This window comes from Jaculus jaculus, chromosome 17 (genome assembly GCF_020740685.1).
Source record: "Jaculus jaculus isolate mJacJac1 chromosome 17, mJacJac1.mat.Y.cur, whole genome shotgun sequence".
Taxonomy (NCBI): domain Eukaryota; kingdom Metazoa; phylum Chordata; class Mammalia; order Rodentia; family Dipodidae; genus Jaculus; species Jaculus jaculus.
In genome coordinates, this window is record NC_059118.1 from 68,176,224 (window position 1) to 68,192,730 (window position 16,507).

A 16,507-nucleotide genomic window follows, 5' to 3' on the forward strand; every position below is an offset into this window, starting at 1 on the left:
GTGGACCAGCTTGAACACATGGGCATAACAAGAGCAACCTGCCCCTGTGGTCTCCACTGCTTTTCCAGCTACTTCCCATGGATATCCAAGAGACAGTCTCTGAGCCCTGGAAGACAGAGGACAGGTCCAGCAACTGGCTTGCATTGTATCTGGCAGGTAGGGCCACAGGGGCAGAAGACAGACCAGCAAATAGGGCCATGGAAGTTGTCACTGAAAGCAGAGTAGTGACTGAAAGCAGTCTTCCTCCCAGCCTGTAGCAAGACTGGAATTCTGCTTTTTTTCCCCCAAAATGTAGAAACTCTACCTTTATCCTGTGGGTGGGTAGTAATGCCCCAGCAGAGAAGGAGTGAAGAAAAGGAAGAAGGGAGGGAGAGAGAGAGGGAGGAAGGGAAGCAGGTAGCAGGGCACATTTAGCATTCAGGTAACGATAGCACAGAAACAGTGCATTTGAAAATTCACTGACATTTTCAGCTGAAGCAAATCATCTACTATTTTTTATTTTTTTAAACCTCTTGCTGATAGACACCCTAAGAAAAGTTAACATCATGATTATAATGGGGGAATTCTAAGGCAAGTTGGAGGAGACTATTCTCTGTTTAGCAACAATGGGAAGTGTGCAGTGGAGGTGTCATGTGTACACAGCACACAAGCAAACACTGACTTCTACCACCGCAGTAGGGTCCCACACCCACCACAACAGCTTTCCATAGGCCCTGTTTGTTCTTTTTTTATGACATTAAAGCTTTATTTCTGAACCACTAATATGTGCTCATTAAGATAAATAATTAAAATCCTGTAGGAACTGTCCTCAGACAGTTTCATTTAGAATAATCTAGGTAAATTTGTAAAGGTTATGGGAGCTTTAGCGAAATCCCAAGATTGTTATTCTTGTACTGGAGACTCCAGGAGAAAAGAAAAAAGAATGATAAAGGAGAGATGTTTTTATCATGCTAATTAAACATAAAAGCAAAGGGTTAGTCACAGAGACTGAGAGTCAGAATCTCTGTCTGCCATTCCGTAATTAATATTTGTCAGGCATTAAGCAGGACTGGAAGAAAAAAGTTCAGATTTAAGTTAAACAACTTGGTCCCAGCATCATTAAAAATAAGTTTCCTCCTGCTGTTAATTTTCTTGTTAATGATAAAGGTCACTAGCTGTTTGAACAGTAAAGAAAAGATTTAGAGACACATGCAAATGAATGCTTAGGCAAGTAGGCCCATACGTTAATGATTGGTATGCTTGTGCAGGCTCTGACTACGATAAACGTGATTGACACACACATGTGTGTGTGTGTGTGTGTGTGTGTGTGTGTGTGTGTGTGTCCGTGTTCCTATCACCAGGGTTCTTAAAAAGGACATCAAGGGGCTGGAGATATGGCTTAGCGGTTAAGTGCTTGCCTGTGAAGCCTAAGGACCCCAGTTCGAGGCTCGGTTCCCCAGGTCCCACGTTAGCCAGATGCACAAGGGGGCGCACGCGTCTGGAGTCCGTTTGCAGAGGCTGGAAGCCCTGGCACACCCATTCTGTCTCTCCCTCTACCTGTCTTTCTCTCTGTGTCTGTCGCTCTCAAATAAATAAATAATTTTTTTAAAAAAAGGACACCAAAACCAACATAAATTTAGGCTCAATGATTAAAATGCCTTTTCAGTACACTTTTTTTTGTAAATCTCAACTCCTTGTTGATCTTGATACCACCCCACCCAATTGAGTATATCTGTTACTTTCCCTGAGTAAGGGGAGTTACTAACAAAATACCCTTCTTTTTTATTAATATATATATTTTTGATAATTTCTATACTTACAGACAACAAACCATGGTATTTCCCTCCCCTCCCCTCCTCCACTTTCTCCTTTATAACTCTTCTCTCTGTTATATCCCTTCCCTCTCTCCATTAGTCTCTCTTAATTTAATGTCATCATCTTTTTCTCCTATTATGAGGGTCTTGTGTGGGTATTGCTAGGCATTGTGAGGTCTTGGATATCGAGGCCAAATTCTGTCAGGACAGTTGTATGTAAGGAATGATACCCTTCCTTTGGTTCTTACATTCTTTCCGCCACCTCTTCTGCAATGGACCCTGAACCTTGGTGGGTGTGAGATGTTTCAGTGCTGGACACTCCTCCATCCCTTCTTCTCAGCAGTATGTTGCCTATTGGGTCATCCCAGTGGTCATCACCATCTGAAAAGAAAAGCTTCTCTAACCAGAAGTAAGAGTAGCATTAATATATGACTATGAACATTAAGTGTAGTGCTTTCAGGACAATTTGGTGAGAGTAATATATGCATTTATCCAAACAAGAGCAGGGTTTATATCTCTAAGGCTCATGACCTCCCCTGCCATAGGCCTTTGATTAGGTTTTCAGTACCAGGCACATATTCCCTCCCATAGAGTGGGCCTTCAGTCCAGTTAGAGATCAGTTGGTTTTCCCAGAGCAGACATGCCACTATTGCAGTCGTTCAGTCATTTGGCCTGTCTGGCCAAACTTGAGGTTTCCAGTGTCCTTCCCTGTCCTCCCTCCCTTATAGCCTTTTTCTAGATTATGGGCCTCTGCTACTACTGATTTTTGGTTCCAGATCACACACAAGTCTATACATTTGTAGCTAGGATCTACATATAAGGAAAAACATGTGATGTTTAACTTTCTGGGCCTGGGTTCCCTCACTTAGTATAACCCTTTCCAGATCATCCATTTCCCTGAAAATTTCATAATTTCATTTTTCTTTACTGCTGAATAGAATTTCATTGTGTAGATATACCACATCTTTATTATCCAGTCATTTGTGGATAGACATCTCGGCTGGTTCTATTTCCTAGCTATTGTGAATAGAACAGCAATAAACATGGTTGTGCAAGTATCTCTAAGATAGTGAGAAGAGTCATTAGGATATATGCCTAAGAGTGCTATAGCTGAATCAGATGGCAAATCTATTTTTAGCTGTCTCAAGAACCTCCACACTGATTTCCATGATGGTTTTAACAGATTACATTCCCACCAACAGTGCAGAAGGGTTCCTCTTTTACCACATCATCGCCAACATTTATTGTCATTTGTTTTCTTGATGGTAGCCATTCTGACAGGAGAGAGATGGAATCTCAAGGTAGTTTTAATTTGCATTTCCCTGATGGCTAAGGATGTAGAACACTTTTTTAAATTTTATTTTATTTTTATTTATTTATTTGAGAGTGACAGACAGGAGAGAAAGGCAGAGAGAGAGAGAGGAAAAAAATGGGTGTGCCAGGGTTTCCACCCACTGCAAACGAATTCCAGTCGTGTGCCCCATTGTGCATCTGGCTAATATGGGTCCTGGGGAATCAAGCCTCAAACCAGGGTCCTTAGGCTTCACAGGCAAGCACTTAACTGCTAAGCCATCTCTCCAGCCCTAGAACATTCTTAGATGTTTATATGCCATCTGTATTTCTTTTTTTTTTTAATTTAAAATTATTTATTTATTTATTTGAGAGCGACAGACACAGAGAGGAAGACAGATAGAGGGAGAGAGAGAGAATGGGCGCGCCAGGGCTTCCAGCCTCTGCAAACGAACTCCAGACGCGTGTGCCCCCTTGTGCATCTGGCTAACGTGGGACCTGGGGAACCGAGCCTCGAACCGGGGTCCTTAGGCTTCACAGGCAAGCGCTTAACCGCTAAGCCATCTCTCCAGCCCCATCTGTATTTCTTATAGTGAGAACTCTCTATTTGGTTCCATAGTCCATTTTTTGATTGGGTTGTTTGATTTCTTATTGTTCTGTTTTTTGAGTTCTTTGTATATTCTGGATATTAATCTTCTGTCAGATGTGTAACTGGCAAAGATTTTCTCCCATTATGTAGGTTGTCTCTTTGCTCTATTCACAGTGTCCTTTGCTGTACAAAAGCTTTGTAATTTTGTGAGATCCCAGTGGTTGATTAGTGGTTTTATTTGCTGAGCAATTGAGGTTATATTCAGAAACTCATTACCTATGCCAATATGTTGATGGGTTTCCCCTACCTTTTTCTCTAGCAATTTCAGAGTTTCAGGTCTGATATTAAGGTCCCTGATCCACTTGGATTTGATTCTTGTTCATGGAGAAAGACAAGGATCTATTTTCATTTTCCTACATATAGATATCCAGTTTTCTCAGCACCACTTGAAGAGGCTATTTTCTCCAGTGAATATTTTTGGCATTTTTGTCAAAAATCAAATGGCTGTAGCTGCCTAGATTAACATCTGGGTCCTTTATTCTGTTCTATTGATCTATATATCTGTCTTTGTGCCATCCCATGCTGTTTTTATTACTATGGCTCTGTAATATAGCTTAAAACCAGGCATGGTGATACCACCAGCCTTACTTTTGTTGCTCAAAATTGTTCTGGCTATTTGAGGATTTTTCTGCTTCCAAATGAGATTTAGAATTTTTTTCTATTCCTGTGAAGAATGCTATTGGAATTTTAATGGGGATTGCATTAAATGTGTAGATTGCTTTTTGTAAAATTGACATTTTTACATTATTGATTCTTCCAATCCAAGAACATAAGATATCTTTCCATTTCCTTGTGTCTTCTGCAATTTCTTTCTTTCTATAGCCCTTTCTATTAGCACTCTGTCTTTTACCAGTGGAATAGGGATCCCACACTCACACAGCCCCTTTCTGTAGGCCTTGTTTACTGTCTTTTACCACTGGAGTTAGGGATTCCACACCCACCACAGCCCCTTTCTGTAGGCCTTGTTTACTGTCTTTTACCACTGGAGTTAGGGATTCCACACCCACCACAGCCCCCTTCTGTAGGCCTTGTTTACTGTCTTTTACCACTGGAGTTAGGGATCCCACACCCACCACAGCCCCTTTCTGTAGGCCTTGTTTACTGTCTTTTACCACTGGAGTTAGGGATCCCACACCCACCACAGCCCCCTTCTGTAGGCCTTGTTTACTGTCTTTTGCCACTGGAGTAAGGGATCCCACACCCACCACAGCCCCTTTCTGTAGGCCTTGTTTACTGTCTTTTGCCACTGGAGTAAGGGATCCCACACCCACCACAGCCCCTTTCTGTAGGCCTTGTTTACTGTCTTTTACCACTGGAGTTAGGGATCCCACACCCACCACAGCCCCTTTCTGTAGGCCTTGTTTACTGTCTTTTACCACTGGAGTTAGGGATCCCACACCCACCACAGCCCCTTTCTGTAGGCCTTGTTTACTTCTTTTACCACTGGAGTTAGGGATCCCACACCCACCTCAGCCCCTTTCTGTAGACCTTGTTTACTGTCTTTTACCACTGGAGTTAGGGATCCCACACCCACCACAGCCCCTTTCTGTAGGCCTTGTTTACTGTCTTTTACCACTGGAGTAGGGATCCCACACCCACCACAGCCCCTTTCTGTAGGCCTTGTTTACTGTCTTTTACCACTGGAGTAGGGATCCCACACACACCACAGCCCCTTTCTGTAGGCCTTGTTTACTGTCTTTTGCCACTGGAGTTAGGGATCCCACACCCACCACAGCCCCTTTCTGTAGGCCTTGTTTACTGTCTTTTGCCACTGGAGTTAGGGATCCCACACCCACCACAGCCCCTTTCTGTAGGCCTTGTTTACTGTTTTTTACCACTGGAGTAGGGATCCCACACCCACCACAGCCCCTTTCTGTAGGCCTTGTTTACTGTCTTTTACCACTGGAGTAGGGATCCCACACCCACCACAGCCCCTTTCTGTAGGCCTTGTTTACTGTCTTTTACCACTGGAGTTAGGGATCCCACACCCACCACAGCCCCTTTCTGTAGGCCTTGTTTACTGTCTTTTACCACTGGAGTAGGGATCCCACACCCACTACAACAGCTTTCCATAGGCCCTGTTTCATTCTCACATCCTACTTACATCTTGCCATCAGCATCTGCCATTGCTGATCATCCCCTGGCAGATACCTTCTCCCCTGGGTGTCTTAAGTAATGTTCTTGGTTGTACACCTAGCTCTTGCAGATAGTTTCATCCCAGATATCCAATTAACCCATTTATCCACCTTTTGGATAGTTTCTCAGTACTGGAGCTGCTGGCATGTTGAGTATTACAGAAGCATTAGCCACTCCCATGTCAGAGGCAAGGTGGCAGAAAGAAACTTGGGGGGAAGTAGTTTGGTATGGGAGGCCCAGGATACAAAGTCTGTGCATAGAGCAAAGCTTTAGCAAGGTCAGAATGAAGCTTGTCTTGGATTATTCCAGAACTTCTGTGCCACATAGAGGGGCTACTGGGATGGTTGGTCTGCCATGGTCCAGGACATATTGTGCTCATGCTTGTTTGTGACCTTTTTGCTGTTGGTTTATGAGGGTTTCTTTTCAAGCATATAACCTATTCTCCATTCTTTCTACAAGAATTGACACAACCCCAGGAATCTGTCCTCTTTCATCCCTGTTTGACCAACCAGTCCTATGTGTTATTAGGACATTCTCTGAGCTCTTTTCTGTCTTGAAATTATGTTGTTCTGCCCTGATAAAATTGTCTTGATTTATTTCAAGGTATTTACTCTACTTTCACCTGCTCGCTCTTTCTGAGAATACCATTGTGCTTTACTCACTCTTTTAGCTGGTTTTCTTAGTATTTACTGCTGTACATGCAAGGCCAAAGCTCTACCAGTGATCTACTTTACCAGCCCCACAGCTGAGTAGATTTTAATGGGACCTCATCTTGTTTTAATGTGAGTAATTCTGCTATTCTTCAGTGCTTTCTGCTGCTTTATAATGCTTGTTTGGAGCTGGCAATCTATTTTAAAAATTGAATTATACAGAATCCATGCCTGAGGAGCTGCCAATGTAAATTAGTGGGAAGTAATTCCTATTAATTGGCTGAACCCTTTAGTCCTGTCAAACCACAGTCATTTCATTGATAGCAGCTCTGTTCTGAGTCAAGGTCTGACTTGCTAGGACAAGCTAGCTATCACCTTTTACATGTTAGCACAAGTGTTTCATTTTTTATTTTTTTGTAACTGAAAGTTATTTTTTGACCCTTGGCTAAAACCTTTGCTTACTGCCCTCACAAAGATCTGGTACAGATGAGAGGGTGGTTTCCATAAGCTCAGTTCTACTGTGATCCATTCCCTGGTTCCAGTTAACTGTTCTGTATTGAGAGGCTTCACCCTGCTGGTACTCTGCAATCTCATTCTTCTAAGTTGAGAGCTTCCATCGTGTAATGGTTAGCATTCTCAACTCTCATTGTTCTTCATAGCTGTGATTTTTTTTGACTATAGTCTAGAGTTTACAAGATGGAAGCCTAGCAGCCCATTTCAGAGAGCAATAGGAAAGGCTTGCTGAATGTGCAGACCTGAAACTGCCAAAGTAGCATTAACTGCAAGCCTGACTCTCATCTTGTTGCATTTAATCAGCCCTGAGAGGAGCAATATCCTTTCTTCAGCCTTTTCCCATTTGAACTCGTATTACATATCTCAAATGCTTGTTGTTGCAAACAGATCAACCACAGAGAATCTCTGGTACCCTAGCCTATTAATATAAAAAGGAATGGCATGTTTTTCATTCACTGACTGTGAATAGCTGCCAGTGACACAATTGGCTAAAATAAGGGGCACCTCTGACGTGTAGCCCAAAACCCAGCTGAGGCCTGCTTTACACTACCCTTGAGCAAAGGATAGGTTTTACAGATTCCCATAGTATTTTGGGGGAATGAGAAGAGACACTGAGGATGAAGAGAAGGGGGAGAAAAAAGAAGCTAGAGGAGGACAATAAAGGAAGCATGTGGCCCATGACGCTCAGCATATTTTCATCTGGCTCCTCATGAGCAAGCTTGCAGCCCTTGGTCCGAAGTCCCCTGGCTGGCTTCATGCCTCCCACACAGAAATCTCTTCAAGTTCTTAACAGGGCTTTATGGACTATGGATGTGTGTTTGTGCGATCTTTTTACATGAGTTATGGATAGACTTGAATCATTAATGCTCAAGTTTATGATATGTAAGGAGATTTACCAATATGAAGAACAGTGGAATATGTGTGTGTATAAATTAGTTTGCTTATCAAAGACTGAATACTTACCTACAAATGGAAAAAAACAGCAAAGTTGTGAATTTTGTTTCTACTAACCCTCTTACCTAGAGCTGCTATCATGAAATTATCTGTTAAAATTATGTCTCTGTGAAGTACGAAATGTGGAAAAAAATAAAAACATGCCTATGAAATAAAAATGACATTTCCTATAAGCCAAAGCAATGAAAAGATTCCACTCAAACAATTTGAGAATCAAACATACTTGTTTTCCAAAAGGTATGATTACTGTTATCCTCCTTTGCCAGAAGTATGTCAGAGCTGGTCTTTATCCAAAAGAGGCCATCTCATTGTAGAACATTATTAATCATCATTCTCCAAAACATCTATCCCTTATTTCCAGGTAGATTTTCCAAATAGTTATTTCTGATCCCGTTGCTATGAATTTCTCAGCTTGACATTACTTGTCAAGCTGATGTACTCGATATTAAGAAGTTAAACCTAGTAAATAAGACAAATACATCTTTTGAGTTAATCAAGATAAAATTAGTGGTAACTGGTTATAAAGTTTAATTAGTTCAGCACATTGTGTTAGTCTTTCTGCATCATGAGACATTTTTCATATCTGCCTTGATTTTTATTGGGAAATTCAGCATGCCAGAGAACATCATTCTTCCAAAGAGAAAAGAGTTCCCTTCTGCAGCCAAGTGATTTGACAGACTATTCAGATGGTTAATTAGATATAGTTTGTGAGGCCAAATTTGTGTCTTCAGAGTGCAACTTACATTAAAGTATCACCTTCAATATTTGATGCTCACTTTCAAAGGCACCTGTGACTCACATAGTCAAGAAATGAACTGAATGTGGTGTCCTGCCTTTGATCCACTTGGAGTAATCTGAGCAGCACAGACTTGTCCTGTGCTCTTAGACTTCATCTCCAGCTGATAAAGCAAACTTGTTCTGAGAATAAGCAGTGACGTGAAACATAAGTCTGATTTACTCATTTCTTTTCTTTCCTCACCAAAAAATTTTCCTTGTAAAAAGTACTTAAATGACACACTATATTCTGTTATTTGGGTTATAAGATTATAGAAATTCAAAGGTCACCATTAAACCAGAAGTCAGTCAATCTCTCTCTCCCTCTCCACCTCCCTTTGAAACGGAGTCAATATATTGTCCAAATTGGCCTTGAACTTGAGACCCTTCTAGCTCAGCCTCCTGAGTAGCTGGGATTATAGAGGTGTATGTCACCAGGCCCAACTCTAGGTGCCTCATTTATGAAAAATGAGATCATGAAGCACGTAAGTAGAGTTTCCCTAAGGAGGGACATATGTGTCCTATGCAGTGTGCCCTTGGGGATCCATATACGGGCAGCTAAAGTTGTTTAGTGAGGCACACTCCAGTCTAGGCCAGTCTAGTAACATCCCTGCCTAGTTAGAGAAGGTCGTGGGGAAAAGCTGCTGCTGCTGTTCCTTGTAGCAGGCAGTGAGCAATCATCTGAGATGCAGTAATGAGGCCACTGCTAATGGGGCTGGAGAGCACTGGGGTAGACTGGGCAGCTATGTGTGGAACCTATCTGTACTCAGGACCTCTAGAGTCAAGAAGGAAGGAAGAATAAAGGAGATGGGAAATGACAATTCATAGTTGGCTATGAAGAATGAGTGTAAAATGCATAGAAAGATAGGGCTGGGGTATTCCTCAGTGACTAAAGGAACTTGATCATAAAGCTTGCCATCCCAGCATCAATTCCCCAGCACCAGCTGACTGGGGGAAAAAGTCAGCTCAAGTGGCCTATGTGTCTATAATCCCAGTGTGCCTATGACAATGGGAGGTAGAGCCAGGTGAAACCAGCTTTCTTGGGCCAACTAGTTTGCAGACTGGCAGTCCACTTGTATCAGCAAGAGACCCTGACTCACAGACGGTAGAACACAGACACCTTAAACTTGTTCTCTGATCCCCAGCACATACACTGTGGTAAACACACCCTTACACACACACACAAATAAATAGATATAAATAGACAAGCAGATGGATGATAATTTTTTTAAATTTTTTGTTTATTTTTATTTATTTATTTGAGAGTGACAGACAGAGAAAGAGGCAGATAGAGAATGGGCGCGCCAGGGCCTCCAGCCACTGTCAATGAACTCCAGACGCATGTGCCCCCTTGTGCATCTGGCTAATGTGGGTCCTGGGGGATTGAGCCTGGAACCAAGGTCCTTGGCTTCACAGGCAAGCGCTTAACCACTAAGCCAGCCCAGTAAAAATTTTTAAAGAAATACAAAAAAAGCCGAACGGGGTGGCACACGTCTTTAATTCCAGCACTTGGCAGGCAGAGGTAGGAGGACTGCCATGAGTTTGAGGCCATCCTGAGACTCCATAGTGAATTCCAGGTCAGCCTGAGCTAGAGTGAGACCCTACCTCGAAAAAACAAAAAACAAAAAAAAAAACTTGGGAATCCAATTCCCTTTTGTTGACTAAATTTGTTTATATCGAAAGTCTCACTTATAAATTCATCAATGTTTTCTTTTAAAGAAGTAGAGGGAAACTACCTTTCAAACAGATCTGAAAAGGCTTTGAAAGCCACCATTACTGTAACGAAGAAGGGCTGTCCTGTGGCTGAAGCTAATGGGCTTCCTCCCTCCTTCAGGGAAAGAAAGTTGAGCACCCTGTGCAGCACAGCGTGGCCAAGTGCTTCCAAGCAGTCAGAGATGACTGTTTGTCTTCTTTGCAGGTGGGAAGGAAAGAATGAAAATGAAGTGGGCAGATGTAAAGAGACCGGCAAAGTGCATGTGACTGTGGATCTGAAATACTACCGACCAACTGAAGTGGTAAGGACTCCCTTGCCACCCAGTGCCTGGCCACACTTGGCCTGCTGGCTGGGAAAATGCCCTCATGGAATGCCTGCTACCAACCTTCAAAGCTCTCCTTACAACTTTCTGGCATCTTTCAGCAGGCCCATCACAAACCAGAGCACAGAAAATTAACTTTGAGATACCATTATCACCACAAAAAATCTATTGCTCTGTAAAGAAAACAAAAGTAGAACACACCCAGGGAAGTAGATGATTCCAGAAGAGAAGATCATTGTTTGGGTAAATCTCATCTCATGAGTCTGCTCTGAGGGCTGATCCTTGATACCTTCAGGATATATGCCTTGCTCAGCCCCAGACCCGAAAGGGTCTATGAAGAATATGGCCATCTCCCTTCTACCAGCCTTGCCAGCCATGCCCAAACACAAGTTCACCCATTCATGGACTAAGTCATATGCACATTGAAGTTGTAGATGATCTCACACACATGTTTTTAAGGCTCAGGTAGACACTACCCTGTCCATAAAGCCTTTTCTAACCAATATTCTACCCCCATTGATCTTTCTTCCATGTCTCTGCATCTACCTTGCGCATACTACCTAATTCTACTATAGGTCCTGTTATAATCATCTGTTTTCCTGTACCCTCCCTTTTCTAACTCTGAATTCCTTGAAGATAGGAACTTTTTTAAAAGCAAAAGACTAACAAGGTATGTGCTTAATACTGACTAGTAGGTAAACAGATAAATGTGGAAATACAGAAGTGTCTGTCTTAAGAAATACCTTGGGTTGTTAGTATCAACAGTATATTTGTCAGTACATAGCATCTTCCTTTTCTATGTTTATATAAAATATATAGCTTGATATCATTCCTTGATGCAATCCATTCTCACTATGGTAACAAAACTCAAGTTGTTCAATATAAATTTCTAAGGCTAATAGGAACTTACTAACCTTAATAATAAAGATCCTGTCTCAGGAAAAAAAAAAAAAAAGTTGGATGTGATGGTTGCCTAAGGAAGTACATATTGACTAAAACCTATTTCTCTTATGTTTTGAACCAAATTCCTGCCTGTCACACAACTTTCAGAGGCTAGAAAAATCCAATAAAGAGAGATTGAGAATGTGTGGTCACCAACTCCCTTTCAAATGTGTTTCAAACTGAAGGAAAGGCTGTGTTTAGTGCACAAGAGGAAACCCACAGCAAAGGAAGTGAGCAGAGCTTGGGAGAGGTATGCTCTGCGGTCCTGCATTGTCCCCGCCGGGCGTGGTCAGGCTTCTACACAGGGAACATTGTTCTCTGTGCTAATGTAAGTGGGTGTGCCTAGGAGAGGATGTGCCTGTCTGTGGGGGAGGAAGATGTCAGTCCACAGCTGGGACACCTCAAGGACCTCTGTCTAGAGCCCCAGCCTCTTGTTCCACTAGCCTGAGGAGAGGCTGCAAGAGCATCGTTTGTCCGAAACACTACACAAATCACATTTAGGAACAAATTTGTTTCTCTGCTTACAAACAAAAATGATTACTTCAGAGTGGAAACTTTACCTTGCCAACAGAAACCTGTGTTCTTAAAACAGCTTAAACTTGGTTCTTTCTCTGACTCCAGAATAGTTTCAAAAGCTAGGAAGTCATTAAGAATGGCTTGTCTGTCATTCACACTTAGGCAAGGTGTGAGATCGATAAGGACTGAGAACAAAAGAATTTGTAGAGCAGGAAAAGGACCCTTGACTAACAAGACTGCTCTTGAATCCCCATGACCCCCTTTCCTGCCCCACTGCATCTCTTCCCCTCCCATTCCTTTGTGCATTCAATTCTATCATCATACCTGTTCTGCAACTCTGCTGACAGCAGCATTGTTGGAACATAGGAGAGGTGTCTGGTTTCATATGCCAGCTTTCCCGCTTCCGTCTAGCTCTCCCCTAGGTTACTTCTACTGCCTGGTTATGGATCTGGAGCTGTGTTTCATCGCCCTGGGACTCAAGGCTGTGTTCGCTTCATTCACCACATTTCACCCTACTGACATGCTTTCCTTTTATAGTGAAACTAAACTTTTAACCCCATTCCTCAAAACAGCAAAGTCCCCTGAAACTTAGATCCATGTGAAGTGATGGCCTTCTGTGTAGTTGCCTGGTGGGTGGGGGCAGCAATGTTCTTGTTGAAAAGTGACCAGAACTTATGACTGCATCTTATACAAACTCTTGCCCCGAGTGGGGTCATGGCAGCCACAAGAGTAATTCTCTGCAAGTACCACGTTCCTCTGAGGCTGGCTTAGACCTGAGCAGAGGTATGCTGAGAGAGTGCTCCATGAAAAGCAGACATGGGATTCTCCTGTGTCTAAACTCAGTCCTCCCATCCTCAGCATCTTAGTCTATCCTGTGTGTCACTGTTCCTGAGGTTCCATCACAGTTTGTTCTTGTGATCACCTTCTGTCATCTGTCCCCAAGACTTTCATCACACAGAGATTCTCAAAGCCAAAAGCATTACCTGGGGCTGGAGGTGTAACTTAGTAGCAGATTACTTGCCTAGTGTACATAAAGCCCTGGATTCAATTCCTAGTACTCCTAAAATAGATGAAATATTTCTTTTAAAGTATCAACTAGATCTTCTTATGGGTAAATGGTTTCAGAATTACCAAAGAAAGAAAGAAAGAGGGAGGGAGGCTGCGGAGATGGCTCAGGGGTTAAAGGTACTTGTTTACAAAGCCTGCCAGCCTGGGTTTAATTAATTTCCTAGTACCTATGTAAAGCCAGACACACAAAGTGGCTCATGCCTCTGGAGTTCATTTGCAGTGGCAAGACACCCTGACATGACCAGACACTCCCTCTTTTCCTCTCTTTCTCTCTCAAATAAATAACATAAAATATTTTCAAAAAAAGAAATAGTAAGGTAGGAAGGAAAAAAAATTAAATAAAATCTGAAAACCCAATGAGGCCATATATATCAAGTCCTCAGAACATTAATATCCTAAAGCAAGACAAAAGGAAGTAATGGAGTTTTGTTGTTGCTTGTTTGTTTGTTTTTGTTTTGTTTTGTTTTTTCAATTACCTTTGGCCTAGTCTTCAGAAGGCCCTTTACTCAGCTGAGCCAGGTACTGACACAAGAGGCCATGAACTGATACAAGGTATAGATTTGCATGTGGTAACACTTATGCTTATCACTGATTGAGACACAGAACCTTACTTAACCCTAGCCTCCATACCACCATGAAAAGTCTGTAAAGTTTTCATCATTCTGGATTCAAAGCTCAAACTTGCAATGATTGCTGAGTGGAACCACATCATTTAATGCTTGCCCTATGGTCCTCAAGGTCCCTATCAGATGCAGAGGCACTTGCTGGGAAATGAAGCTTCACACTTCCCATTGTCCCTGAGTGCTAGTATTTGATGCTGGCCATATCGCTGCTTCAGTGTCTGTGTCACTAAAGACCCCTGTCTTGGGCTGGAGGTAGTTCAGTGGTCGAGTATTTGCCTTGCTCCTAATCCTCCTAATCTCCATGTTCCAGTCCCAGCCTTGAAAAACCAAGTCGAGTAAAACATACCTGCCTTGTGGATAGCTTCCTTCCATGCATTTGGTAACTCACAAAGTTATTACACAGTGCATTTATTTCTGGGGAATATTGTGCTTAAATGTGAGTCCTTGGGCCAGACTGCTGGAGTTCAAACCCTGACAGTTACTAGTAATATGACCTTGAGCAACTCCTCAGTGCCTTTGTTTCCTCATGGTTAAAAATGGGACTAATTATAGACCCTCTTTCAAAGAATTAGTGGAGGATTAAAAAGTAGTTAGCTTGAACACAGTAAATAGTATTGTTACTTGTCTTCATTTCTTCTTTATCTATTTAATGAAATGTCCAACCCTGTGCTAGACATTGGGAATATAGTGATAAACAAAAGGGCACAGGCCCCAGGAAACTGGTAGATGAACAAGTGCATTAGTTCCTGGAGGGGAGAGCCTGAAAAGTAGGAGCAGCACCAGGCACTGTGTGAATGGCCACTGAAGAAAAAAGCAGGGCCATCAAGCTTCCAAAACCAGAGCGCCCATTTAAACAAACAAACAAACAAAAAAAGCTTGTTCTTTTCTTTTCTTTTACTTTGAGAATATCTTTCTGATTGCTTGGAAGCTATTCAGTGGTATGGAATTAAAGAAATATGAGAAAAATTGATATTGACCTATTACTTAATATAAAACATCTACAGAGATATCTTCTTTTTCTTTGAGAATTTTTAACTTGGAAAATTTAAAAAGGAGGGACTCATGAAATATTTATCCTCCTATGCCAAATTTTTAACCACATTAGATGGTCAGGTCAATCTACTAACAAGAAAGAGTGGCTGCTTGGGATGATTGTTGTTGTTTGTTTGTTTGTTTTAGTGAAGCAAATTGAAAGCCATTTTCCCCACTTTAACACAGTATAAAGGAAATATTCACAGACAAAAAGTATATGTTTTTCATAAAATATGGCTTAAACTCTGCTACTTACACTTTTCTCTTGCTATAGCATTAGTCTTTAACATTAATTTTTCTTCTCATTGTTATTTCTAATGTCTTTACTTATAATTGGCTTTTGTTTCATTTACTTAGATACCTTACACTTACTCCTAGTCTCTACTGATATTTGGGTTAAAATCTAGACCTAAGAAAGCAGAAACTTCAAAGAAATCCAGTGAGCTAGTTAAAACAACACCTTTCTCCAGTGAAAACATGTGGGCTGTTTCTAATCAAATTACCATGTGCTTGTTGAGTTGTCCCCTAATGCCCCCCATAAACTTTTCCTAATATTTTTTTGTAAATGATGTTAAGTTAAATGGCCTGTAATTGCTTGCTCTATCTCATGGCCCTGTTTAGAATAATGTTAGGTAACACTTTCCAGACCTCAGGAATCTGATCCATCATCTGAAAACTTGTATATGGACCAGTCTGAATGTCCCTCAGCTCTGCCTCTGAGTGTCTGGGATAAAAAAAAGTTCTTGCTATGTTCATCAGGCTGGCCTTTTGTCCTGAAACTGTCCTCTCTACTCCATTGCTGTTCTCATCACCTTCTTACACTTGCCTCCTGGGGTAGGAAATGAGATCCCCTTGTGCTAACCCTTGCTCCAGCCAAAGTGGAGATCAGCCTGTCGCTCAGGTCCTGATCCTGTGACCTCAAAGCTCTTGTGCCCCCTCCACTACTGCCTGCCTTTGTTCCTTGCTCTGACTGGAGGGAGCTGGGACCACAGGAGGCAGAGAGACCAGACTAAGGGCCAGTGCCTCTCTTCCAGCACTGCTAGCTGGGTCTATAAAAGAAATCTGGCTGCTGGGTCTGAAACATTCCTTCCTTTGGCCACATCCTGCCACCTTCTGCTTTCGCAGCTATGTGCTACGGTTGGAGTACTATCAGTAGTGGCTGGTCACATCCTGCCACCTTCTGCATCATTCTCTGGTCTTCTTACTGCTTGATTTTATAAATAGTTTATATCTCTAAATCACTGTTTATATATTTTAAGCCTCCCTCTTAGGCTTCTCATGCTAATCTTTTATATCCTTCCTTAATCACATTGCCCTTTCCTGCCCTTTTCCTTCCCAGGACTTAACCAACAGAGCTTTAAATTTCAGTCTCTTCAGTTGATTCTCAAATATTCCACTGTGTATTTTCCATACTTCATAGGATCACATTGAAAACCCTCAGGGCATATACCATTTCTGCTGAATCCTGCAATCATTCCTCAGCAGTGGGCCCCTTGTACACTGAGTATATATAATGCCTTCAGCTTTTCCC

At 42.0% G+C, this 16,507-nt stretch overlaps 1 protein-coding gene across 2 annotated transcripts in view; it reads left to right on the plus strand.

Moving 5' to 3' along the window:
• Nucleotides 1–16,507, plus strand: part of Gmds (GDP-mannose 4,6-dehydratase) — a 572,898-nt gene that overhangs the window by 454,597 nt on the left and 101,794 nt on the right. The window contains exon 9 of one of the 2 annotated variants that reach the window (XM_045136338.1): nucleotides 10,678–10,774. The exons of the other annotated variant lie outside the window; for it this stretch is intronic. Coding sequence (XP_044992273.1) covers nucleotides 10,678–10,774 — 97 coding nt within the window. The remainder of the gene's footprint in view (nucleotides 1–10,677; nucleotides 10,775–16,507) is intronic. 2 annotated transcript variants of the gene reach the window in all.